At 35.4% G+C, this 25,787-nt stretch overlaps 4 protein-coding genes across 5 annotated transcripts; 1 reads left to right on the top strand and 3 right to left on the bottom strand.

Moving 5' to 3' along the window:
* The first annotated feature begins 3,878 nt into the window (after positions 1-3,878).
* LOC112506969 (zinc finger protein-like 1 homolog) lies at positions 3,879-11,296 on the top strand. The gene is made up of 9 exons (XM_025111324.1): positions 3,879-4,267; positions 4,625-4,705; positions 4,817-4,937; positions 5,042-5,136; positions 6,838-6,909; positions 10,000-10,236; positions 10,330-10,438; positions 10,647-10,821; positions 10,907-11,296. The coding sequence occupies exons 1-9, from the start codon at positions 4,244-4,246 to the stop codon at positions 11,001-11,003; spliced, it is 1,011 nt and encodes a 336-aa protein (XP_024967092.1). The 5' UTR covers positions 3,879-4,243; the 3' UTR covers positions 11,004-11,296.
* A 1,497-nt stretch (positions 11,297-12,793) lies between these two features.
* Positions 12,794-20,431, bottom strand: LOC112506726 (vacuolar-sorting receptor 1-like). 2 transcript variants are annotated; one of them, XR_003068485.1, is made up of 12 exons: positions 19,936-20,431; positions 16,019-16,711; positions 15,854-15,942; positions 15,647-15,716; positions 15,484-15,567; positions 15,340-15,416; positions 15,178-15,255; positions 14,232-14,314; positions 14,077-14,143; positions 13,457-13,585; positions 13,277-13,386; positions 12,794-13,065 (listed from the first exon to the last, which is right to left on the bottom strand). XR_003068485.1 is itself a non-coding variant. In XM_025110966.1 (12 exons), exons 1-12 carry the CDS (start codon positions 20,249-20,251, stop codon positions 12,967-12,969), a joined length of 1,899 nt encoding a protein of 632 aa, XP_024966734.1. In that variant the 5' UTR covers positions 20,252-20,431; the 3' UTR covers positions 12,794-12,966. The 2 variants fall into 2 exon arrangements, 1 of the variants encoding a protein (XP_024966734.1); XM_025110966.1 differs by having other exon boundaries at positions 15,174-15,255.
* Positions 20,432-22,497: 2,066 nt separating this feature from the next.
* LOC112506271 (ras-related protein Rab11D-like) lies at positions 22,498-25,054 on the bottom strand. Its single transcript, XM_025110284.1, has 2 exons — positions 24,526-25,054; positions 22,498-22,544 (listed from the first exon to the last, which is right to left on the bottom strand). Exons 1-2 carry the CDS (start codon positions 25,052-25,054, stop codon positions 22,498-22,500), a joined length of 576 nt encoding a protein of 191 aa, XP_024966052.1.
* On the bottom strand, positions 22,653-24,475 carry LOC112506617 (BTB/POZ and MATH domain-containing protein 1-like). The gene is made up of 6 exons (XM_025110792.1): positions 24,460-24,475; positions 24,231-24,360; positions 23,515-23,684; positions 23,152-23,443; positions 22,911-23,083; positions 22,653-22,813 (listed from the first exon to the last, which is right to left on the bottom strand). Exons 1-6 carry the CDS (start codon positions 24,473-24,475, stop codon positions 22,653-22,655), a joined length of 942 nt encoding a protein of 313 aa, XP_024966560.1.
* Positions 25,055-25,787: the final 733 nt, after the last annotated feature.

The following is a 25,787-nucleotide window of genomic DNA, read 5'->3' as shown; positions in this document are numbered from 1 at the left end:
TTTAAAATGATATGTTTATCATGTATTTGATTATGTTTATCTGCAGTTAGTTACACGAATTCAGATATGGAGCTTTAATAAGTTGTACTTACGCACAATTTACTTGCAATCTTGAGTTTTAAGTAATATGCATTAATAAACAGTATTTTACGCATAAAAAATGATTTTTAAGAGTTTTTGTCAAATGTTTTATAATATAGTATAGATATATTAAGAATTCATTTATAAGGGGGTGTTTATTGCTTATAAAAATAATTTATTGATTTATTCCGGTGTGACACCGGTAATAAGTATTTTTGAGTGTTTAGATAAACAATTTATACCGGTGTCAAACCGGTGATAAGGAGTTCTTGAAGAAGTTAAACTCTTATGACTTATAAGTGTTTTTGTAGAAAAACATAAGTTATTTCAAATAAGCAATCTCAAACACCCCCCAAGACTTTCTTCATTTTAGATAAAGTTTCAAAGAATTTGTAAGAATATAAATTTTTCCAAAATCTTTGTTTCCTGCATTTTGGAGAATATGTTCTTAATGGCAAAAAGTGAAATGGAAATGGAAGTGAATTCAATAAAGTTTAACCAAATGTTGGATTGCTAAAATTTGAAATGGTATTTGACAGTAGAATTGGAATTTAAATGTCTGGTTGGTCATTTAAGGTGTAGCATTTTATGACATGAACAATTTCTCTTATTATGACCGTTCAATATATCTATGAAGTTCATCACAATGATGATTATTCATCTTACTTTGGACTCAACTCTCACGTAGACCATGATTAGTAAGTTTTTCGTATAAACTCCAGTATTTCAACCAGGGTCCAATCTTGTTCCACTTCTTAATGGTAGTTGTTGGTCAGATCCTAATATTCAAACTGGTCATATAAAATTACTGTAAATCGTAGTAGAACGTGTGAGAATCAATTTTAAAATGGAATGGATAATCGTCAAGTGACTCAAGTTATCAAAAAAACTATAAAGGATGTATAGATTTGTGTCATTTCTCCGTCTATTTTTTGACCTGTTAAATGAACAATCACTAATCTTTAAAATTTTAAATCATGATCATTTATATGTTTTTGTTTTATCTATACAGTAATTCAATCATTTAGCGGTTAGATATTCTTTATACCGTTCAATATAAGACATTTTAATTAAAATAAAATGTTTGATTTTTAATTAAGGGGCCGTTTACTAAACACTTATCTGGTGAGTATTGATCGGGTAACTTTCCTCACCTGATGCACATGGCAAGGGCCGAAAATCTTACCCGGTAAAAGCGATGATAATGATAGAGAGTCTTACTCAGTAAGTGATGATGAGGACTCTTAATCGGGTAAGTATTTACCGGATGAATTGTTGTATATGATACCGTTTTAATATACTACAATTTTATCTGATAAAATAGATTGGTGTTGATTCCTACAAGAAAACGCTTACCGGATAAGTATTTAGGTAAACGGCTCCTACGAGTAGTTATGGACTTGATCATGTGGTTTAGGGGTTTTCTTGGTTATCCTCCCTAAGCTTTATTTATTACAAAACCCAGGTGATTTGCAGTTTGTTTTGAAAACGTCCACTCTCCCAACATTCGTGTATTACATCATTTAGATATGAGGGTAAAACAACCATTTTACAGTTTCGATCTAACATATTTCGCAAATAAAAAAAAAACCATCTTCTTTTTTAACCTCTAAACCTGTAGATCTTGAATTTTATATCACCTTTTAAGAACGCTAATAAACACCTAATTCCATCTTTGATCCCCCCATGCCCACGTTGGTTTTGTGCATGCACCTCCACCACCCTCCCTTCCCTCTACATACAACGTCAATCTACAAAATCATACGTTTGCATCTACAGTTCTAAATCAATTTTGAGATCCCGTTCCCGAAGCAAGTGTCCCACCCTTCTGTTGTGTCGTGTTGGGCACGAACATCCCATCATGTGCTGACATGCTTGACTCAGAGTTTGATTCATAATTTCTATCACAAACTGTTGAATAAAATTGTACAAATTGTTGTTTGAGTTTATATTTTCTTGATGATCATGGTTTTCTTTAATATATTTTTGATTGGTTTTTGAATAAATTTGTTGTTAAGTATTCTTGATGGTTAAGGTGGAAAAGATGAAACTTAGGGGTGTTTGCGGTCTAGTTTGGGTGGTTTAATCCCCCAAACCACAAAACAAAGGCAAAGGCGGTTTAAATTTTTTCTAAACCAAGCAATTGGCCTCAATTAACCAAACTGGTGAAACTGAACCACAAAAATGCGATACGGGCTAACCGGTTTACACGTTGAGCTTCTTATGGGCTTTAAACTAAACAAACATAACACCTATATCTAAAATGAAATTTATACCGGTATAACGTTATTAAAAATAGTATATGAAATTATAAAAAAAATATCGAGCAAATTGAAAAAAATTAAACAAGTCCACTAACTATAGTTGGAATCTTGGACAAACATTGAGCAAGTCGAAGGATGAGTTGGAATTTTCGATTTGATTTTTAACGGATTTTAGGATTTTGTTAATTTAAATAATGCGAACAATTGAAAACGAAAACTAAAACATAATACCTTGGACTTCTTAATCGGGCCACAAAAGTTGAGTCTATAACATGAAAACAAATATAATTAATTGATGTGTACTTTTGGCAGTCAGTTTGGCATAGACTGCTAAAAAAATGTTCAAATTGCGAACCAGACCAGACCGAACGGTTTGACTATTTTTCAGGCATGAATGACCGCCAAATTGCTAAAACGGTTCGATTTAACTTGGTTCCGCCTATTCAAGCGATCCAAAGATTTTTTTGCATACCCCTAATAAAACTATAAAGAAAAGTAAATTAGATTTTTTTTTGGGTAAAATGACAATTTTACCTTTAAACTTAACAGATATAATAAACAGGTGTTGCGAGTGAGAGATCGTTTTTGAAACAAACTGCAAAGCACCATACCTTTTTTTTTGGTAATAAATGAAGTATATGAACGACAACCAAAACCTCTCCTAAACCACATAGACCAAATCCATAATTTACTTCTTAATTAACTTCCAACATGAGACAACCAAACTATAATATATTTATACAGTTGCGGTCATGAGAGATCACTTAGTTTTTGTAAGACTGCGAGATCATATTTGATGCACTGATCTCGTCAAACCTTCACAAAGAACACTGAGACTTCACTACGGAACACCAGACATTCATAACAAAACACCAAACCTTCACATAAAAACACACAACAAAACCTTCACATAAAACATATGTGAAAACCTTGACAATGGCCCCGTGAGTCTCTCGAAAACTAAGGTGTTATTTGTTTTAAAAAACCCTCTTATTGATCAATTATGTCTTACTGAATAAAAAGTTAGGCTTATAAGACTGTTAGAATTCAATAATTAAGTCATCTATTTTTAGTTTAGTAATATAAACTTTTTATAAAGATAACAATTAATATTTTGTTAGAATTCAACGATTATCCTAAATATATTTTAAATTTTTTATATTTAAAATGAGATACATATCCAATATTTGATTATGTTTATCTGCATTTAGTTACACGAATTCAAACATGAAGTTTTAATAAGTTGTACATACACACAATTTACTTGTAATATTGAATTTTAAGTAATTTGCATTAATATACAATATTTAATGTATAAAAAATAGTTTTTAAGAATTTTTATTAAATGTTTATAATAAAATATAAATATAATATTATATTATATAAACTAAAACAGTTTTTATTTTTATTTTTATTCCCATTCTAATTGATTACTGCTTAATACCGAATTCGATGCATCGTATCCATGTAAAACTGAGCGTAGTTTTGGATGATTTAGAATATGTAGGCCAGGTGGTACAAGTCGCATACGATTATTTCCTCCGTGTCATAAACATGCACAAAAACTGAAAACTCATCCCTGACCCTGAGGCTCTGATATTACTAACGTTTTAGCCTCGAATTACATCCGATTGAAACTTCGTCACAAATCCAAATCAAAATTCAAATCCGACCTGCCAACACTATCATTCATCTTCTCCTTCCCTGTTTCTAGATCTCTTATACGGATCTTCAATTATTTCAACCTAAAACCCTAAAAGATCCCATCGAAAACCATACCCTATCAATCAAGGAAAGAAAGGAAGCTTGTATCTATTCCAATATTAGATCATATTTAACCCTAAAATTAATGTTTCAATTTTAGGTTTTCAGCTGTAAAACAACTTACAGTTGATGCGATGGTGGTCTGCAAGTGCCGGAAGGTATCCCCATTTTCTCCTCCTTTATCTTAACGTAATTTTTGGGTCTATTTACGTTATTATGCTAGGTTTCATTTTCGGGGATGGAATGGAATTGCGTTGAATATGATACAGCTTTTAGATCAAATCGTGCTACATTGGAGTGAATCTGGGATCTTAGATCCCAATTCGCAAAGATGTATTTATTCGGTAATCCTTTTTAGATCGCACTACTTCACGCAGTGGATTTATTGATGAACACTACAAGCAATTCAATTCACGATAGAAGTTGACTGCAGTTGATGCTGAGTTTGCCGTGCATACTTTTTCTTGTTTATTGGTAAGATTGAGTACTAACCATAGCCGAGGTGTTGCTCACAGGCAACCAAATTGTACTGCTTCGTGCACAAGGTCCCCGTTTGTGGAGAATGCATATGTTTTCCAGAGCACCAAATTTGTGTGGTAAGTTGTAATATTTGATATAGGATATAACAAGTGTTTGCATCTGTCATGCTGGTCACCTTATCATAGATTTCATGTCAGTTGGTTGAGATTATCTAGTTGATTTCATAGGTTCGTTCATACTCAGAGTGGGTAATCGATGGAGAGTATGACTGGCCCACAAAATGTTGCCACTGTCAAGTTGTGCTCGAAGAAGGCGGTGATTCTCAAACGACACGGCTGGGCTGCTTGCGTATGCTATTCTGCACTCAAGAAACATGCATCATTTGTTTTTAGTTATAGAAGGTGGACCATTGAAATCATATCACCTTATGTTATTTATTTGCGTGTTTTCAGATATCATACACACAAGTTGCTTAATTTCAAATATTAAAAGTTATCCTCTGCACACTGCTCCAGCTGGATATGTTTGCCCGGCATGTTCAACTTCGGTAAGGTCTACTTATATGATTATGTAGTGAATACCTGTTTATCCAATCATGAGTTTGGTTTTCAGTTTTCACTGAAGATGGTCTAGACCTTTAAACCTGTGACCTTTATCTAGTTTATGCGATACTTGCAAGAAAGCAAGTAATATTGGAGCAGTCGTTGAAGTCTTAACATATGATAGAAGCCTAAACCTACACACAATAACGTGGGTCCTGTCTTGTGGAACTTTTGCTTTGTTTTTTACTCAATGTTGTGTTAAGATGTCTATTAGTGCTTCTCTTCCATGTGCCAGCTTTTGGAACATCAAGAAGTTGAGAAATCTTAGGTTTTCATCCGTTCAATTCAGTTCATTATCGTTTTGGTTTAGTTGAAACTTGAAAGGCAAACTAATTTTATCAACACATTGCAGCTTGAAGATTGAGCTGAATAATGTTACTGCTCTGTGGGTTGTGAACCTCTAGGTTCCTCCATATCGAATTTGGCACAAAAGCCTAAACAACACAAATTATATACAAAAACTTGCTCACATCTACCATCTCTTATCAAAACATAAAAGATGAGAACTAATAAATGTCTCCTAGATTCTTTTTTCTTTATTCTCCCCTGTCCATGCCCCACCTATATGTTTTATGAACAGGCAAAGCAGCCTAAAGGCATTCCAAATTTTCATCCAACTAAAGTCATAATTTTGATTTATCAACTATACGGATCTCCACCGATGGTTTAGAACTTCTAACTGAGAGCATCTCCCTAACTATTCTCGAGCATTAATATTATCATTAAATTTTACTCAATTTTTAATTAACCAATTCTACTGTGCCAATCTTCTGGTTTCCATCATATGGCACCCTGGCTTGGTGGCTTACTGAGTGACTAACTGTTGTACGTCCCTGGCATGACCCAACATGCTTGTAACCATGATAATAATTCTGACCACAAATTTCAGTCTGCCCATAGGGGAGCACTTAATGCTCTAAGCTTTTCCTCTATTCACACCGGACTCGTTCAATTTAATTGGCTAATAAGATTTCCCTCTCTGGCGCAACATATATTTTCTTCTGATACCTTTGTTTATAGCAGATTAGCAGCGGCAAGGACCACCCCAACTTCTGGAGAGGGATACCACCTTTAATGCAGTATTTAATCACGTGGTTGATTATTAATGTGCTTGCATTTCTTACATTATGCCAATATACGTTGCCTTGCCATAATAGTCTGTTTTCTAACCGTACTGTAATCCAGGTTCACCGGATGTCTCAACTTAACCTCTATAATCACTTCCCATGAGTAGAGCTGCCTCCTAGAGATGATAGATCACATACAAAATCTTCCTAAACTGCATTCAAACACTTCATTTGGAAAACTCAACTTCATAAACGGCACCAAGCACATTTCTAGGATGAGTCAACTTCTAAAAGTTGGATTTTACTGAAATTTAATCTTCTCAACTTCTGTCAGAAATGGTATTCACAAAAATCTCCACCAAACAAGTATGTAAAAGCTGTAACTGATGTCTGTCAGGATTCATAGGGAATAATGGAAGGCTTATTCTAGACTATCTACAAATTTTGTGTTCTCTTAAGAGTCTCGAAAGTGAAGATAATAAGTTTATCAGGACATATACAGATTGTGTACTCTTAGATGAGATCTGGAATTCTGGCTCATGACATGGCACATTACCAAATATTGCACTTTCTTTGCAGATATGGCCTCCTAAAAGTGTCAAAGACTCCGGATCCCGCTTACACTCACAGTTGAAGGAAGCAATTATTCAGGTAATGCAATTTCAAAGAACCACATATTCAGTTGCTTAACTGACTCGAACTCCATGTGCATAGTAATGCCCTCTTAATCTTTATGTCAGCATGTGATATTGCTCTTTAACTTCTGGTTTGTTATCTTGTGCTGTGATCCTAGAGAGAAACCATCTGTGAACTGGATCACACTTGCTGCTCTCTTTAAAATTGACCATCCTGCTCATATTATCTATCTTGGGATATGTATAATGTTAGTTATGGGTAGATTAACTAGAAGTCTGTTGCTTTCAGAGGACCTTATGGCATAGGTTACCACAATCTTGAAAAGTGATCAGTGTTCTTGTTCTCTAGGTTGTTATGTAGTGTATTAGATAGAAGTAGAATCTGTAAGCTTTACCATTTATTTTTAAGCTCTCAATCTGCATCCTGGAAGAATATGTCTGGAGCCTGGAGCCCTAAATGCTGTATCTGAGGTGTAAGGATAATTCAAAGTTGAGCTTTTCTATTTCCTAGATTTGTTTGAAAATACATTGTTGGAATATTGTACTGCTACTAGTTAGATTAACAGTCTTCATACAATCTCCACCTCATAAAAGGGAAAAATGAGAACCATTCTAAGTGCTGTATCCAAAATTGAGTAGCCTATGTACTGATGGCATATTACTTCCATCCATGTTCTGTTATATGTTATCCATATTGATCCTTTTTACCGAGGAACATAGAGGTAAAGCAGCTAATATATGTTTAAAGTAGCTATGAATCTTTTGGTATTTACAAGCGTGTGTGTGTGTGGTGGGCTTGAGCGTTGACATTTACATGGAGAATGAAAACTCGGGTTGATATCAGATTTCTATATTCAGTATGATAAACGAGCACAGCAGTGAATTTAATATTGCATATTTAATGTTTCTAAAAATGAAAGTGATAATCATATTGCAATTCATGTATGATATTTCAGTGAGATTGAATCACTCAGTGCTAGACTTAATTGTTTTTCCTGCACTCACATGGTTAAGATTTCATAAATTAGTTTTTTTTAGATCCCTCAATGCCAATAGCTTTGTCAAATGGGCGTTCCCAGAAAGAACTCAAGAAGTCACCGTACCTGGCTACCTGCCATTAGGGCTGTAAATGAACCAAAGGGACACAAACGGAGGCTTGTCCGTGTTCGTTTGTTTAACTTAACCGAACAAACACATAAACAAACGATTTTTTATGTTTGTGTTCGTTCATCAAGAAAATAAGCTTGTTTGTGTTCGTTCGTGTTCGTTTGTTAAAATGTTAGACGAACATAAATGAACATAAACGAACAAAAACAAACGAACAAAAAGGCAATCACCATTACTAAAAATGTATAATATTTTAAATTAATTGATAATTTTCTTATATATATAAACGAACTAAAACCAAAGTAAAGAAAAATTAACAAACGAACAATCACAAACATAATTGAGAGAAGGAGATCATTGTTTGTTTTCGTTCGTTTAACCAAACGAACACAATTTTTTCTTCATGTTTGTTCATTTATTAAAAAACGAACTTGCTGCCAAACGGTTCACTAAGCGTCGGTTCATTTACAGCCCTACCTGCCATTATCGTTATTGAGTGGCCACATGGAGCTTGTTAGTAGTATCAATACGTGGTCTTTAGGAATTTGCATGTATGTATAGATGTACATACGCTATTTTTAAGTGATGGTTTATCATGTTCTGGAGCAGCTACCCTTACTTAAAAACCATACCTAGCCAAAAATGCCCGGTATATCCCAATCAGATGAAGGGTCTTGGGGGGTAGGATGCATGCACAACTTTTCTCTATCACAAGGAGTAGAGAGGTTTTCGTGAAGACCCCTGGCTTAAGAAAAAGGTTTTTGAAAAGTTATTAAAGAGCATGAGACAATAGACAAAAATTGTCGAATTAGAGTGTGCCAAAACGATTGTCATCGTCTTTGACTCTTTGTAACTTAGTTTGACATCCTATACATTTTCATCTAGCTGTGAATGTACTGATCCCAAAGGTCTTTGCTTCTTGTACTTCAGTTGATGATTAATCATCTCCATAATTATCATTTTATCTTATCCGAGGTAGATCCTACTGCCTGAAGATGTAGGTGGTTGTGAACTCTTGAAATTTGGATTGTTAAAGTTGTGCATGTGGATGGCCCCCATCCCCCCAGCAGTTGATTTGTCTTTTGGGTTGTATTAATGTACTAAAGATACATGTCAATTCATATCTGATATAAAGGTCTGAATTAATGGACCTGCATTTGCACATATCAAGTTTAATCCAACCCTTCCCCCTTCCCACACACACACAATTGGTGGACTCTTATCCAAATTCAGAATGCCTCATAGGTAACATTTAGTTATATGAATTCATTTGCTTCACGAGATTTTGGAAGTTCCTTCTCTTATAGGCTCTAAAGCATATTCTTGCATCAATGCACATAATACATTTTGGGATGGCAATAAGCTTTCCCTTGACTGATTTTTTCTTGAAAATCCTTTGTATGATGGAGACTAATTGGCAGACTAGACGTATTTACAGTAGCATACTCGATATTGCACCAAAACAGGAGTCTGCAATGCAACAAAATGGCCTGAATCCTTGTACATAGACAATTTTGGTTGCAAAATATGAATATGTGCTGACCTGTTAGCTCTTGTGTTTGGTTCTCTTCTTGGTGACTAATCTTTTCTAGTTAAATTTATATCATGCATAGGAACTGGGCATTTCAATGCATTAATTACCATGTATCCTTGACATTTTCTGTTATATAGTTAATGTTTCATTTTTTGTTGACAAGATATATCGAAGGAGAAAAACTAATTATGCACCAGAACATTCATATTCACCGTTAAAGCTTAAAAGCATTTTTTTTCCCAGGGGAAAGGGCTAGGAGCTCAGAGATTTAAAGTGTAGATTCTCATCTCAAATGCTCACATGTGATGGTTTTTTAGTAGCCTATGAACTCATATTTGGTCTACCATGGAAACTGGCTCAACCATTTAGTGTGTATTAAAAAGTCAACCATATCATGTTACGACATAAATTTGTTCTTTGTAGATGTGAATCTTGTTGTATCATGATGACGTTTTTGTTATGCAGACTGGAATGGAGAAGAACGTGTTTGGAAATAATCCAGTTTCACTGCCAACCAGGGACTCTCGTGGATCATCTCCTGCTCTTTCCTCAGATCCTTTGGTAACAAAAGATGCTGTAGGATACTCGGTTTCCTCTGGAAACAGCTCTGCTAAACCTTCAAGTGTAGATATTGTGGAGATAGATGTCCCTAATTCGGCAAATCATGAGGGGAATTTCTTGAGAAGCCCAACTTCTGGTGTTGTAAGTAGTTTTATCTGCATCATTAGTTTTTTCAAAATGTATATATGTATGCATCATTAGTTTTTTCAACTGACCTTTGGTTATGCAATGCAGCCTGGTGCTACCACAAGAAAAAGTGCACAACAAGTTGAGAGACAAAACTCAGAGGTTTCTTATTATGCAGACGATGAAGATGCTAATCGCAAGAAGTACACCAGGAGAGGTGAGAGTAATGTCTTTCCATGTTTTTGTTTAAAATTTAAATAAAAAAGCTGTGTTATGCCTCTTCTTTTACAATAAAGAGCCATACATTAAAGTTCTGCTCTATCAACATATTAAACTTACATTAGTTGTCTTATGAACTTAGAAGATAAAAAGTGAAAAAATGAAGACGACTTTATTTAAATTGGGAAATTGATTTTTATTGATAGGAGGTTTTCGCCATAAGTTTCTGAGGTCATTGCTACCTTTCTGGTCAAGTGCATTACCAACTTTACCAGTTACGGCACCCCCTAGAAAAGATGGAAATGGAGAGGAGATCCATACGCGACAGCATAGACCGTCAAGGATGGATCCAAGAAAAATACTTCTGGTGATAGCAATCATGTAAGATTTTTTGATTTCCTTTTTAACGTTGATATGATTAAAGATGATGATATATAAATGATATGAATGTATTGTTGCATCACAGGGCGTGTTTGGCAACGATGGGTATTCTATATTATAGAATCGCACAACGTGGGTTTGGGGAGGAGGAAGCGGTGGTGGGTCGTGAGGAGGAACAGTGAGAGATTATTAGCTGATTTGGTGGTGCTTGTATGCAATTTGTTTGGATTGGATTATACATGAAAATGGAGACATTTGATGTTTTGTTTAAAATTGGTTTATTGTTGCACATGTTTTCAAGAGTCGCATAGACCAAGTGTTTCTGTTTTATGTTTTAGAAGCTCTTTTTTCTTCATTTATAGTTGTTGAAGAATTGATTGAACCAACTCGGATGGATGGATGGATGGAAGAGTTTGGTTTATTTGGTAGATTGATTGCAAGCATTCCAATCTGAATTTGCTCAAGTTTTGGTTAAGAAGTCTTCTATATATACAACATTTAAAATGTACTTTTAGAAGAGGCATATCGTATGTGTAATTATCCTTGAGCTCATTACAGTTATTTACATAATGCGATTGGTTCATGAGCAACCCGTAGAAACATAGTGATTGCATGTGTTGTTGAAAGAGGTATAAACAAATTGTTTTTCAACTTAAAACTCTTATTGAACTTAAAAGAAAATTTTCATAACTACATCAAACTTTTGCGAGAAAGATCTTATAGCAAATCATCATGTAAAAATGTTGGTCTAAAGTTTTAAAAAAAAAAAAAAAAAACATAGGAGTTTAGTTGGCTTTGGTTTGAAAAAGACATAGAAGTTTGGTCGGGTAAGTTGCAGCTCGCAGGAAAATAAGGTGAGAGATGAGGGTTTTTTTAAAAAATATCATTTTTACATTTAAATTAGTCTTTTTAAAAGTTTACCCAAATTTCATTACTTACACAATATTCAAGTTCGCAATATCAATTATGCCCGTAATATTAGCTAAAAGACAATTTTTTTTTTGAAATTCAACCAATTTACCGTCGCAATGAGGACCTGGCCATCGCTATTTTGGATCTAGTCTTCACAATTGCGGACCAGGTTAATAAAAAAAATATAGTTGCCGGATTTTGAACTCTAGAACGGGAACCGTAGATTATGATTCATACTTTGTTCTGTTACTTGTTTTTCTCGATTTTATTTTATAGTTTTGGAAAAGTTAGAGATCGGTTGATTATTATCTTTTCTTAAAATATATATACTAATATGGTTTTTATACTAAGGAAGTAAAATTATATAAAATTCTTATTTTCTGGTTTAGTTTGTTTAATTTAAGTTTTACTATAATTTAGATCTGAAATAAAAATGTTTTAGTTTAATTATGAACTTTTATAAAAACAATGATAAAGTTTTTGTTAGGGGTCAGGATCGTTAAATTTAAATTATAATTATATAGATATTTTATATTTAAAGTTAAGGGAATAATATGTTTTAGGCGCCATTTACTAAACGCTTATCCGGATAAGCGCTTACCAAGTCACTTTACTATACCAGATGAATATGGCAAAGACTAAAAATCTTACCCGGTAAGAGCGAAGACAAGAATTGAGAGTCTTACCCGGTAAGTGAGACTCTTACCATGGCTAGCGCTTATCGAGATAAATTGTTGCATACGATGTGTTTTAGTGAATAAAATCTTACCCGGTAACTAAGCGATAGTGTTGAATTCTTACCGGTAAGTGCTCCTTAACGTTCTTGTTTTCACAGTTTCTAATCTTGAAAATGATGTGTGTTTTTTAGTGTCTGCATGAGTTGAAACAAGACAAAGAGTCAAAAGCATGTTTCATGTCTAAAATCATCAGTTTGCTGCAAACTGTTGTGGGTCAATGATGAATGATTTCATCTCTAAAACATGAACTTGAGACTAAAAGACCACATGGTAAAACAAAAACTATCACATTCTCAAGACTAAAACTATAAAGGTAAAGACGGTTAGTACGCATTTCTACTCGAATCTCGTCCTCCAAATCCAATTCAAATCGGAGCAGGACCAGGTTTTCTCCACTAGCATTTTACTGATCGTCCGTCACTGTAACTGTATACAGATATGTGTAAAGATTATCCACTACCTGAACTAACTCCTCCGAGGGATGATTATGACTTTTTCAAGCACGATTCTCGTTTGCATGATTCACAGCTTCACTTTGGTTGTCGAGAGGCATGTACTGTGCCATGATAGCTCTGATCTCTGAATCCATGTATGACTGAAAAATGTGTGGTGAAATAGGTAAAATGAGAATCTATGGACTCCAATTTCAAGCAAATGTTTGCCAACATCCAAGTCCCTTTCTACTCTAAATGCATGTTTTACATTTGTAATCAGAACTTTGTGATAGTAAAAAATAGGCCAGCAAGTTTAAGACCCAAAAAGCAACTAGATTTGTGAACATATTTACTGTAAAGAGATGTACTTACCCTCCATCTATACTTGTATACAAGATATGCTCCACCTGCAGCCATTGCTAACCCCAATAAAACGACCCATACGACAGTCCATGAAGATTTACCTTCAGCAGTAGTCTTACCTGCAGCAACTGACCATTTAGAAGGCAAAGAAATAACTAGTTTTTAAGGGGTTATAGTTGAAGGACATACTTATGCAGGTATCATGGTCTCTGATATACAGACGGTCACCGCTACAAGTGCACTCGTAGCTTCCCCAGGTATTCTTGCAACTGCATTCCGGGCACTGACATGCTTTCTTCTCTTGGCATTCATCAATATCTGTGATCAATAAATCACGATGAATGAAACCAATTAGTGGACAGTTATCAATTCATTGTTTTCTAAAGTTTCAACAATTCTAAGGCTATGTTTGACAATCTAGCTCATAAGCTAGGTGATAAACTAGTCATCTTTAGTAGAAACTAGCTAATAAGCTACATAACAATGTACAATGCATAAAATGGCATGTTAGAAAAAATAATTGGAAAATAGAACGCGCAAGATTGGAAAAGAAGCCCCTGGAGCTTATTGAAATGCTATTCAAAGTAGCTTTTCAAGAAGCTAATTTATGGTTAACCAAAGTGGACTTTCTCAGCAGGCTCGAGAAATAAGTTTATGGTTTCCAATGGTTTCCAAACACGGCCTAAATGAAATAAAAACTGTGGTAAATCCTGTATTAGTTTGAAGTACAGTAGCATGTGATTCACGTTTTCTTCTTTCCATTTAAATTGTCATTCAGGCAATGGCGCTAGTATGCAAAGATTGTTTACCTTCACAGCTTTTGACACCATCGCCTTTAAATCCTGATGGACATGCACATTTCCCATTCTCGTTATCCTGTTAAATAACATAGTTGAGAATCTATATCTGATCTAACAGCTAAAAGAAGTAGATTGAAAAACAACATTTACGAGAGAGCACCAACCAAACAAGCTGAGAATGAATCCCCATCTCGGCTTTCATGCCAACATCCTCCATTATTGATCTTACAACGCCCTGGTCCACTTGCTGCAACATACAGCCAATTAACAAGTAAAATTACATGCGCATAAAATATGATCTAATGGAAGAACAAAACTATTAATGTTTCTTAAATGACATATACACTCTTTTGCCCAAAATTGATGCAACATGTGACCCTGCATGCAGTTTAAAGAAATACAGATGAACAAAAATGACATTTAGTTTCTAGTAGCATCGAAATGTGAAATGAAACAGGAAGTTATAAGAGATGGTGTTCACAACGAAGTACAGTGGGTTTGTGGGTAACTTTAACTAGTTGAATTTCATCCCAAGGAAAGAGAAGCAACAATTAGCTTTATGCTGTCCAGATGGTCCCAAAATACACAAGTTATTCAAGAACAAGTAAAAAGAGATTTCTTTACATTTTCTGGTTCCATAGTGGCAAGTTTTACATAGGACGGCAAGATAGTCATTACCCTTTACTCACCCAAAGCAGGACCAAAAAGGTTTTCCATTTTGGTCTTCTCAATATGTGTAATCTCAGTAACTTGCAATAAACATAAATATCTTTGCAGATATATTAAATTTCCCTACTCCCATCAATTAATATACATCATTTGAAGTTAATGAAACATATTCCTTCTCGGATTATTATCAAATCGTTTAATCCTTACCTCTGAAAATCAGGGCATTATAGGCTATGACAGTTTGCAATAAAGGTTGTCATTCATTATGTCTTATCCTCTTCTGTCAGATATTTTCAGCTTTAAAGAACAGTAGTCAAGAATCATCATGTGCTTATTAACATAGTCAACAAGAATATATTAGATCAGTCTTGATTCCAGGTTCAGAGACGACAGTTATTAGCCGAGTGAAAAGGAAGAGCTCAAGATTAACGAGTTACCTACACAGGAGGTATAACCATCTCCCTTGAACTGTACTCCATCAACCAAAGGGCACTCACAAACTCTCCCACGAAATGTGTCCTGCATATGTCAATGCAATAACTATAAATATAAACATGAATATCATAATCCTGGAAGCTATGAGTATAAGATATGCGGATGTACCTTACATGCAGTGACATTGGCAGCTTTATCATGCCAGCAGCCACCATTATTTTCCAAGCACTCATTTGTTTCGACATCTGTGAGAAAACATTCTTGAGCAATATGTCACAAATAATCTTTTACAAACTGAAGATTATAGCTTACCATCACTCAGACAAACAGCCGGCTCAGTTGTTTCTTCAAAACCAGAGCAAATGGCCTTCAAAACAGCACCTTTCTCTAACTTTCCTGTGACCAAAGATTTTAGAATGCGAATGGAACTAAGTTTGCCCTTCCAGTCAAACATAAATCCAGAATGAAAACTGACCTCGGTATTGTCTGTTATTAACAACAAGTGTAGGCAATATGGTCACATCACCTCTTGACCCCTTCCCAATCTGAAAAATGCCACAGTAGTCGATTAGTTATATAGCTGAAGCTAAACATGGTCAGGCCAGTTTCAACCGTGTTCATGGAGCAAAGGAAAAGCAAAAGAAATACTATCTAAAGGCCTGAAAACACAAGTACAACATACTTGGGCATCTTGTTCTTCTTTGAGGACAGGATTGTCAGAATCCGCACTAGGGTCTCCCATACACTTGTCAATCTTACTCAAATCAAGCCCTGCAAAAAACACCCATATTAGCATTTAGCCTTTGGGTTTCACAACTGAAGTGAACAGGGACGAGACAACAGTCACCTAAGGATTTGATAACCTCATCAGCACACTCCTTGTTGTATTTCTTCTCATTCATGGGACACCTTATTTGAAAATCAGTGACATAGTCCCACCAAATCCATGACTTTTCAGTCTCATTTGCCACTTTGAACACACATAATTGCCTTAGGTTTTCAAGAACCACATCTTTTCCCTCATAACCTGTGCTGAAATCTTGTTCAGGATCGGGAGCACAGTACCTTCCATGATTTATGCATTGCGATTTGCACTGTTTACTAATCGTGAATGTCTGAGGACAATACCAGGTTATGTAATGAGGGGTGAATAGAGTATAGCCACCCTTTTCAAGAATTTGTGCTGCACCCTTGAAATTCTTCACAAAGTCCATTAACATATCACATTTAACTCCACACTCATCGTTGCTGTTTGTCCATAGCTCATATTCAACGCGGTCATCAGGATGTGGAACAGATTCTCTCCAATCAAGGTTTACATTTACCATGTCCCCGCTACTGATTGCTTTCTTCAACGTTTCACCGAAACTCCTGGCTATTAATGCTGATGGGATTGTTATATTCTCAATATACTTCGCAGAAGCACCATCCTCTTCTGGCCTATCCATGGTTATCAGTGCTTCATCAATGTCATCTGCTACAAGAACTGCAGAAGCACCAGCATTTTGGGCATTCCAAACCTTCAAAGCAAAAAAGCAATCTGGATAACAAACAAAAAGTAAGAATTCATTAACATAGATTCAACTTAAGTTTGCCTTCACCCTAAGATAATTGGGCCCAGCAACAAAGTCATGTTGCAGGAAACTTATATCAAGCAGGAAAGATATGACCAACAAAACTAATAGCAAATATAATATATAGACTTGGGATCATGTGAGACTAGGCTGTTTTCATGAGACCACTTTTTTACACTTGAAACTTCACAGCAAAACACTGTGAAGGAGATTCCCATTTTTTTTACCTTCACAATGTTCTGTTGTGACGTTTCAAGTGTAAAAATGTGGTCTCACGGGTCTCATGAAAACAGGCTGGTCTCACTTGATCCCAACCCTATATATATACTTATCCTGACCAAAAATAGCTTCTGCAGTCACATCCTAAAGTAGCTCCAGAGACTACTCTCCTTGAACTCCGTGCCCTGAACTTGACTGGTTATGCAACTACGGTGCTATAAAAAAAAGAAAAATGGCAGAAGACCACAAACTAAGAAAGAAAAAGCTAGGGATGAGCTGCTTACTGGCTGTTTGTTTGCAGGTTACTGGTATGTGGGCTTATTCGCTCAGCCATATCAGAGCTTTTGTTTGCGACTTACTGAATAAGCCCATGGCTTACTCGCTCAGCTATCTAGGGTCTGCTTAATCCATTCAGTCAAACCTCTTCCTAAGATATCCCTTTGCTTACCACTCCACCTCACATTCACAAGAAAAAGTGGTCCAAAAAAAAGGAGGTGTCACCCTTGTTGCTGTCTCCATTTTTTGGATCATCTTTTTTCTTTGAATGTGAGATGGAGCAATAAGCAAAGGGTAGCTTAGGAAGAGGTTTGGCTAAATGAATTAAGCATGCCCTAGAAATCTGAGTGATTAAGCCATTGGCTTAATCAACAAACGGCAAACAAACACACTGATGTGTTTGAGCGAATAAGCCTCCATACCATTAAGCCCAATAAGCTACAAACAAACAACCCCTAGGATAACTTATTCAGGAAGGAGCCATTGTCACTGCCCAGTCATCAGAATAGGCTTTCAAGTTAGCCATTAAGTAAGCATGTACTAGTCAGCCAGTAAGGAAGCACATATTAGTCAGCCAGCAAGTTGGTCCATTATTGCCGGTTCGAGTACGAGACTTCGGTGTAGTAGTGCTATAATGATTTTGCCACATACTAAGGACTCCTCTAGTAAAGCACCTTTATTGTGCTTTTATTCGCAACTCAGACAAGAATCCTATTTCTTACTCACCAATTGTTGTTCTCACGAATTTCAAAGATCTCACTCGTTGTCAAAGCATATTTTGTGAAGTGTTCACCCTGTGTCATGTCACCCAATAAAAAAGTCATCTGGAAATCAGAGTCGTGGCTTGAAAATGCATTCGACAGAGAAGGGCGTCTTGGTTGCCGATATCGAGGATTTTTGAATAATTCCACCTAGCGCAGAAGTAGAGTTTGGCATAGGTCTAGGGAAAGCAACAAGGAATTCAAGAATGGAAAGGAAAAGAGAGTTACAAACGAAGGACCAGTCTTAAGGGCCAAGCTTCCCAGTGTCCATCAGTCCATGTGCCAAATTCCGAGGGCTTGCATTGGTCCAAAGTTTCCTGTTTTTTCTTTTTGGTCTTTCCTTCAATGAATAGAAGGTCTTCGATCAAGTTGCAGAAAGTCAACCCCCAACTGTCGATGATGACATGTGGGATATACCAAGTCCGTTTGATTTGGTTTATGGATTTGCCTGTTATGTGCACACACACTCGGTAGGTAATTTGCCTCGTTCTCATCCCCTAACTTTTCTATTATGCTTATGATTTCATACCTCATGATGGCAGATTTCATATTCTTCTTTCTTTGATAAAGGTTCATTCAAAGATTTGGACAACCCAGAAGTAAAATAAGAAACAATAATAGTGGGTCAATATAATATAAAGAATTCGACGGTAAAGAACAATTTAAAGAATGTGGAATCATGCAATCATACCCATCACCCATCCGATGATTTCATGAGTGTTCGACATGAAAAACCAACATTCATATTCCCTCTCGTTCACCATATGCCAACTATAACTGATCTTTGTCAACTAATAGATGATAAAACTTTCCTGCAACATTTTTCTTTCACAAACATTATGCAGCCTTAGTTTATGATGGTCTACTACTAGAAATGCAACATAGAAAGGCGTAAAATCATTAAACACGACTAGCCTTTTATCCTGATCAGGTTTTCACTTCAATCACCTTGCTTATATCGTCGGGTCAACACCCCAATCAGTATTGTACATCCTTAAACTATACTATGGACCTCAGATGTGTTACTACACCCTAATCAGTAGAGCAGCTAGTTACCCTTCCACAACTCCTTTGTGGTAAAAAAATTTCACTGGAGTATGGTAAGTCTGTCAAATATTCCATTGACAACGAAAGAGATACATGCTAGCACAAGAATCATCTACACACAATTAAAGAAGTGATCATTCAAGAAAAAACAATAAAATAACTGGATGGACGCTTCAATATCTTACAGCATAACGAAAATATATCTTACGAGTATTCCCATCAAACACAGAAAAACCTTAGTCAACTATGTTTGGTAAACAAGTCCCGGAACCTGAAGGTCCTACATGTACAATAGAACATACAATTCCATGAATGGAATATGCAACTAGTTGTATCATCCAAAAAGGGTAAATAGTCCAAATATTAAACACCAAATTGATTTGTTTTAAATAAACAAATATGCTTGTTTTATATTAGAAGCAAAAACATATGGATCACCCAAGTAAAACAATTATAACAGAATGCAAATGGAATCAATCAACTAAACAATCATTATGTGACACTTGATGCCAAACATTATCTGATGTTGATAGATAACCAAATAGAAACTAAAATGGTGTTCCAATTTGGACTTTGACAGTCTACAATAATAATAACAATAACAAATTAACAATAACAATGACAGCAGTGGCTTATACTGTTCTCTTGAGAAAAACCTTCCACCACAATATCACCAATTTGGAAATCAATATTCTCGAACCTTAAGCATGATGATGATGATGATGATGATGATGATGATTATGATGATGATGATGATGATGATGATGATGATTATACAACAGAGGATTCCTAATGGTGATGAAGATGAAACAACACAAGGGTGCCATAAAACTGAAATATATAAATCTAAAGATCATCTTATTTAGAATAGAGAGCCAAGTGCATACCTCCACGATCGAGCAACACAAATTTAGGCAAGGCACCAGGATTTGCTTTAAAAGAGATCCCAAATTCGTCGAACTTTCGACAACCTTTCTTGTTTTCTTTAGGGTAATCCACCGTACCGGCCATACTACCACCGTACTGAGGAATACCGAAGTTGCCAATGGCACTATCGTGATTACCCTTAATGTTTTCAGGAGAAGTAACTGTTAAGCTGTTTTTTTCCACTACAAACCTACCCATTGCTGATTGATGATACATGCAGCTCAGTAACATAAACCCTAGAAGAAGTTTAGCCATCATCGATCCTCGACGCTCCATGGTCAAAAATACGTTGGAGAAACTTGTTGGAAGCTTATAAAAAGAAAATTAAGGGAAAACCCAAGTCGTAAATCGAACGTCTTTGATGGATAATGGATCTGTGACTAGATTGTCTACATAAAAATTGCCATTTTCTTTGAAGGAAATAGAAATAAATTGGGGGGGTTTTTACTTCAAGAAACGGTATTCACTCTATAATCCATTTATGCTCGACTGAACTTAATTTCCCAATTTAATCGATTGCATGGAAGGAAGGGAGCTCTTCAATCATGGTGACCAAAAATTCAACTTCAGTCATATATGATTCCATTTTTTTTTTCCATTTTTTTAAATTCCATGTACACCTTTGTTAAAGAAAACTAATGGAAGAAGATACTTATAAGAAAAACAATCAAACATTTTTATAATTATCAGATATTTTCGTTCTACAATAGTATTCATTTTTACGGTAATAATTCATCTGATATTACCTTTAAAAAGATCCGTCAACTCAATTAACTTATAAGATATCTGGTTTTGTTACTATTTTTGTATTTTTATTTTCTATTAATAAATACATACATATAATTCATACTTCGTTGTATTTGTCAACCCGCTCCATCTCACCCCTCCCTTTCCTTTCTTAAGTGATTTTTTTAGCTTGTTTTATGTTCATGGTTCATAATAAGTTAGGTTTGATTTTACTTTTGTTTTGTGTACGGATTAAAAAAAGAGAAATTAGGTTTTCATTTTTTTTCCTTATAAAAAAAAAGCATGCCCACGTTTTTTAGCCGATTGGGTTTGTGTTCCGTGGAGGTTAGTACGTGTTATGTAGTAACACACTGAGAGGTCATTTACGAGCTCAAAAACCTGTTTTAACAGGGCTCGAGTAGGGTCCTATATTAACATTGACAAAAGACATTTTGTCTTAAGTCAACTTGTTTATAGAACGTTTTTGTTTCCTTTAAAGGTCAACCTTTATCTCATTGATATCCCTTCGGTCATCAATGTCGGGTTGTTATCAGGCTAGCTAGATATAAGAATGTCAATTCTTATCTCATTTCCTTCCTATTGGAGAGGAAATGTAGGGTTTTTTAGCTGCAACGGTTCTTAGCAATGATTGTCTTGTTTTTATTACAAGAAAACAATTAAAAAAATTACATAAAAAACTAATTTTCTTTTTTAGACATGCGACATCGCATTATAATTAGAGAAAAGAATAAATAAATAAATAAATATTAAGATAAATAAAATGGCAAAATGTGTCCCTGAATCTGAATTACAAATATCGATGGACGACCGTTTGGATTTGTAAAACTGTTTAAATGGTGTTAGTCCATATCCAATTATTTATATAATTTCTTCCAATAAAATGGTGTAAAACTTTTTATTTTCTTGAATCATAATATATATACATAGATGTGTATGTGTGTTATTTTTTATGTTTTATTATTTATACATATATATCATATATGAACTAATATAAATATAATTTATAATTTATAATATTAATAAATATTATAACTGAAATAGCATTTGTAATCAAATAAATTAAAATTATATAGACATCAAACTTGCATAAATATTAAATACCAAATTTGTTGTACATTTCATCAACATCAGTTGGTGTAGAATCGTAGTGAAATTGTGTGAAAATTGATATAAAAATGAGATTTTGGTGACGATAAAATGCCCTTTACTGAGCAACAAATCTACACTCAATTTCTTGAATAAACATGTTTGACGAAATTATACACATAACAAATATAATAAGTTTTCAAGTATTATTATAGGGCCTTCTTAAAATAGTAAGTTATACAAATATTAATTTTGCTAGTAATTTTATTTCAAATGAATATTTGTTGTTGTAAAAGCACGACAAAAATGAACTTTAAAAATTAATCAGAAGTGAAAAAAAGAAAATGGGGAATAGAGAGCGAAGTATCATAAGCGAAATCTAAATAAATATAAACAAAATAATCTCCAGCTCATTGATCTAAGACTACTAATAATACTAGATGAACTGGGTTCAAATCTTTTTATTAATAATTCCATTTAATTTTTAGTGATTATACAATTATTATTAGATTGTTTTGATGCCCTTAGGCTTGGGATGCCATGGGCATCCGCCCGGGCTGCCCACCCATAAGGGCTGGCCCTGCCAATAAGAATAAAAGTCATAGTGAGAAACATAAGAAAATATCTCCACTCTTGCATCAATTCTAATTGAATGCCAACACTAATGAGATACACCAAGATGCACCAGATCAATTCCTTTCTAAAACGCAGTTCATGGGTGGACATGAGATTAAAAGTAATCAAATGTTTAGATCTCTTCTTACACTTCTTATCATAACTTGCCTTCTCATACGATTATTTGATGTTATTTGTAAACAATTAACAGCATAAAACACGGGAACCTCTAGGAGAGATTTTTAAGCATGCCGACCATCAAGATTTGTGCTTCAACTATAAGATTGTCGTCGAACAGGAATCCCTTTGTTGAGTCATGAAGATCACTTAACAGCATAAAACACGGGAACCCCCAACCATCAGCCGCGTTGCAGAACCAGTGGTCAGCTTCTGCAACCATATCGCGACGCTAAATATAATTAGCGACAGTATATAAAGGTTTAGCGACGGGTGTTTACGGATCTACTACCTTTACTTTCGTGGGTACCTCCTGCTTCTTGGTTTTTCACACGAATCTTGAATTTCGCATAAACTCTCCAATCATTCGATCGCGAACTAGGACCGGCATTGGAACCAGATCCGACTTCATGTGGTCTTAGAAATATAGAAAGATTTGTGTTTCTTCTGGTTCTGAATCCTTTAGGATACAACGATAGTTTCCTGTTCGTTCCATACATTTTCGGTTTAAAATTTAACGACATTGCATTGAAAACTTACAAATCACATACCATTTCACTTGTCCCACTTTGAAATCCTCGGAGCACAACGGACCATCCGTCAAGCTAGAAAACTTCGATATTGTCCAAACGTGTGAATTCATTGTTGCGGGAGGCTTGATTATCGATAGACTCTGATCTTTTTGTGCGTATTTTGGGACAACAAAAACCTCGGCTCCGAACTCACACGAATCCCCGTAAAGATAACCACTTTCAGCCTTCTTGAACGAATCCAACGATATCAGTTTGCTAAATCCCCATCTCGTTTTCCTTTCATGAAACCTCGTACGTTTCCCGTCAACACCTATTTATACGCACATATGACAATGTGAACCGCAAATCTTGTTATTCGTGTTCAAAATACGATTGATATACCTTGGATTGTTAGATAGTTATGGCGTATATGATCGAAAATCAAGATTTTGAAGTAGACATGAACCTCCCACCCTCTTGCGAGGCTTTGGGTGTCGCAAATGACGAGATAAAGAGAAATGTGATCGTTCCCGTATTCCTCCTCGTTTCCGTTTGGATACAGTTCTAGTTTCCTGAAAATTTTGATCGTCGAATATCACATACGTATGAAACTAAATCTAAAAACATAATTAGCGACACAATAGTTGCAAAATAACCATCGCCGATAGCGACACCCGGTTTTGTTGCAAAAAACAAACTACAACGAAATCGGCTTTATAGGACACCAAATATGCCTAAATATCCTCATAACAGTTGTGCGTCATATCTAAAAGGGTTACAATAAGTTGATATGTTGGACAATCTTTAGGACACTTTTGAATCAAATTGTCTTATTAGCTATTTTATATGACACTTTTTAGAACTGTCGTATAAATATATATTTTTATAACATATATTTTCAAAAAGACTAACCAAAAACTTTATTTCACAAGTGTCATAGAACGTGTTAGTACGTCCGAAAACGTTCTATTAATTTATTGCAACATCTTTATATATGACGTTAAATTGTTTGGTTTATAAACTTGAGTCCTATAAAATAATCTATTAGAATATTTATACATATTTGACGTCCTATAAAACCAAATTTATTATGGTGCAAAAAGCTAAATGAGTCGCACCAGTTGTATCCGCTAGCTTCAAAAACATCAGATTCGTACTTCACGATTCCGGCTTCAGACAAAAGGGAGAACGATTCGATCTTCAATTTGTAGTGTGCCGGTTCGTTATTTCCACTCGATATTGATACACCTGCAATCAACCACCACGGATAATCAGTGTTTTCACGATGAAACTACTAGTTGCAACGGAAACTGTCGCAACGAGCAATTACGATTGAAATTTTCTCACTTCTCGAAAGCGCCATTGTTTCTTGAGCCTCAATAGCTTGCATAGCTTTCGTCCTATAAATTTGATTTCGATATATTTCATGAACAATGTCGGTGAATGCTTTCTCAACATTCATAGCTTTCAATGCCGACGTCTCCATGAACAACAACGATTCCTTTTCAGCGAACGACTTCCCTACCTCAGTAGTAACCACAACCGACTGTCTAACATCCGACTTATTGCCAATCAACATCACGACAATATTCGGATCGGCATGGGCCCGCAAATCGGCTAACGATCGTTGGGCATTTACAAACGTGATGTGGTTAGTAACATCATACACAATGAGTGCGCCGGTTGCTCCTCGATTGTAGGCATCGGTGATGGCTCGAACATTGTTATGGCCCGAAGTGTCCCAAATCTGAACCGTGACGACCTTGCCTTCGAAATTGAGTGTCTTGGCAATAAACTCGACCCCAATGGTGGAATTGAACTCGAGGGTGAACTTGTTGTGACAGAATCTCGAGAGTAAATTGGATTTTCCGACCCCCGAGTCGCCGATTAGAACAATTTTAAAGAAATGGTCGTAGCTACCTTCTTCTCGATGGCTTGCCATCTTAAATTCGTGTTGTGTAGAAGCAATTTAGGATCTTGACTTTGTGTTTGTAAGTATATATATGGAATTTGTGTAGTGTTACATCGAAATAAACGTAAAGAAGTGAAGAAAAACAAAACACATAGAAATTGACGATACATGGTCCAAAAAGAAACATCTAAATATGGTTCCATCATATATGATTGTTACATCATCTGTGACAAGGTATGATGATGACAAGGTATGATGATGATTTGGGATGTTAAATGTGAGATTTTAAACAGGGTTTTTAAAATTTTAGGGTCCAAATTTATATGTGTTTAGAGTCTTTTTATCGACCTATGTAAAACTATAACCGGAATTATCTAGGTTCAAACCATTACTTATTTGGTTTTCAAATCAGTAATGGTTTAGGTTTAGTTTTAGATTGTTAATCGTTTTAAGTTTAACCCATTTTTATTCTTAACATATATCATCTGTCATCTCATTTATGCAATGTAATCAAAAGTTTTGGATGTAACAGGGCCTCCAGAAAGGTTGGAACGTCCCTGATCCCACCATCGGCCACTAGTACCTATATCGACACCGATAATCCACCACCTCAATAACCACCGTCATCCGCCACTGCCACTGTTAACCATTAACGCCACCACCACAACCTCCACATCCTTCTTCACCATCATTATCAACCAACACCGTCGTCGACCACATCCTCATCCTTCACAACCACCACTCCCGCTTCTACCACAACCTT

The sequence above is a fragment of the Cynara cardunculus genome (genome assembly GCF_001531365.2).
Source record: "Cynara cardunculus var. scolymus isolate 2C chromosome LG 2, CcrdV1, whole genome shotgun sequence".
Lineage (NCBI taxonomy): Eukaryota > Viridiplantae > Streptophyta > Magnoliopsida > Asterales > Asteraceae > Cynara > Cynara cardunculus.
The sequence above is the reverse complement of the archived record's forward strand: the minus strand, read 5'-3'. Positions and strand labels throughout refer to the sequence as shown.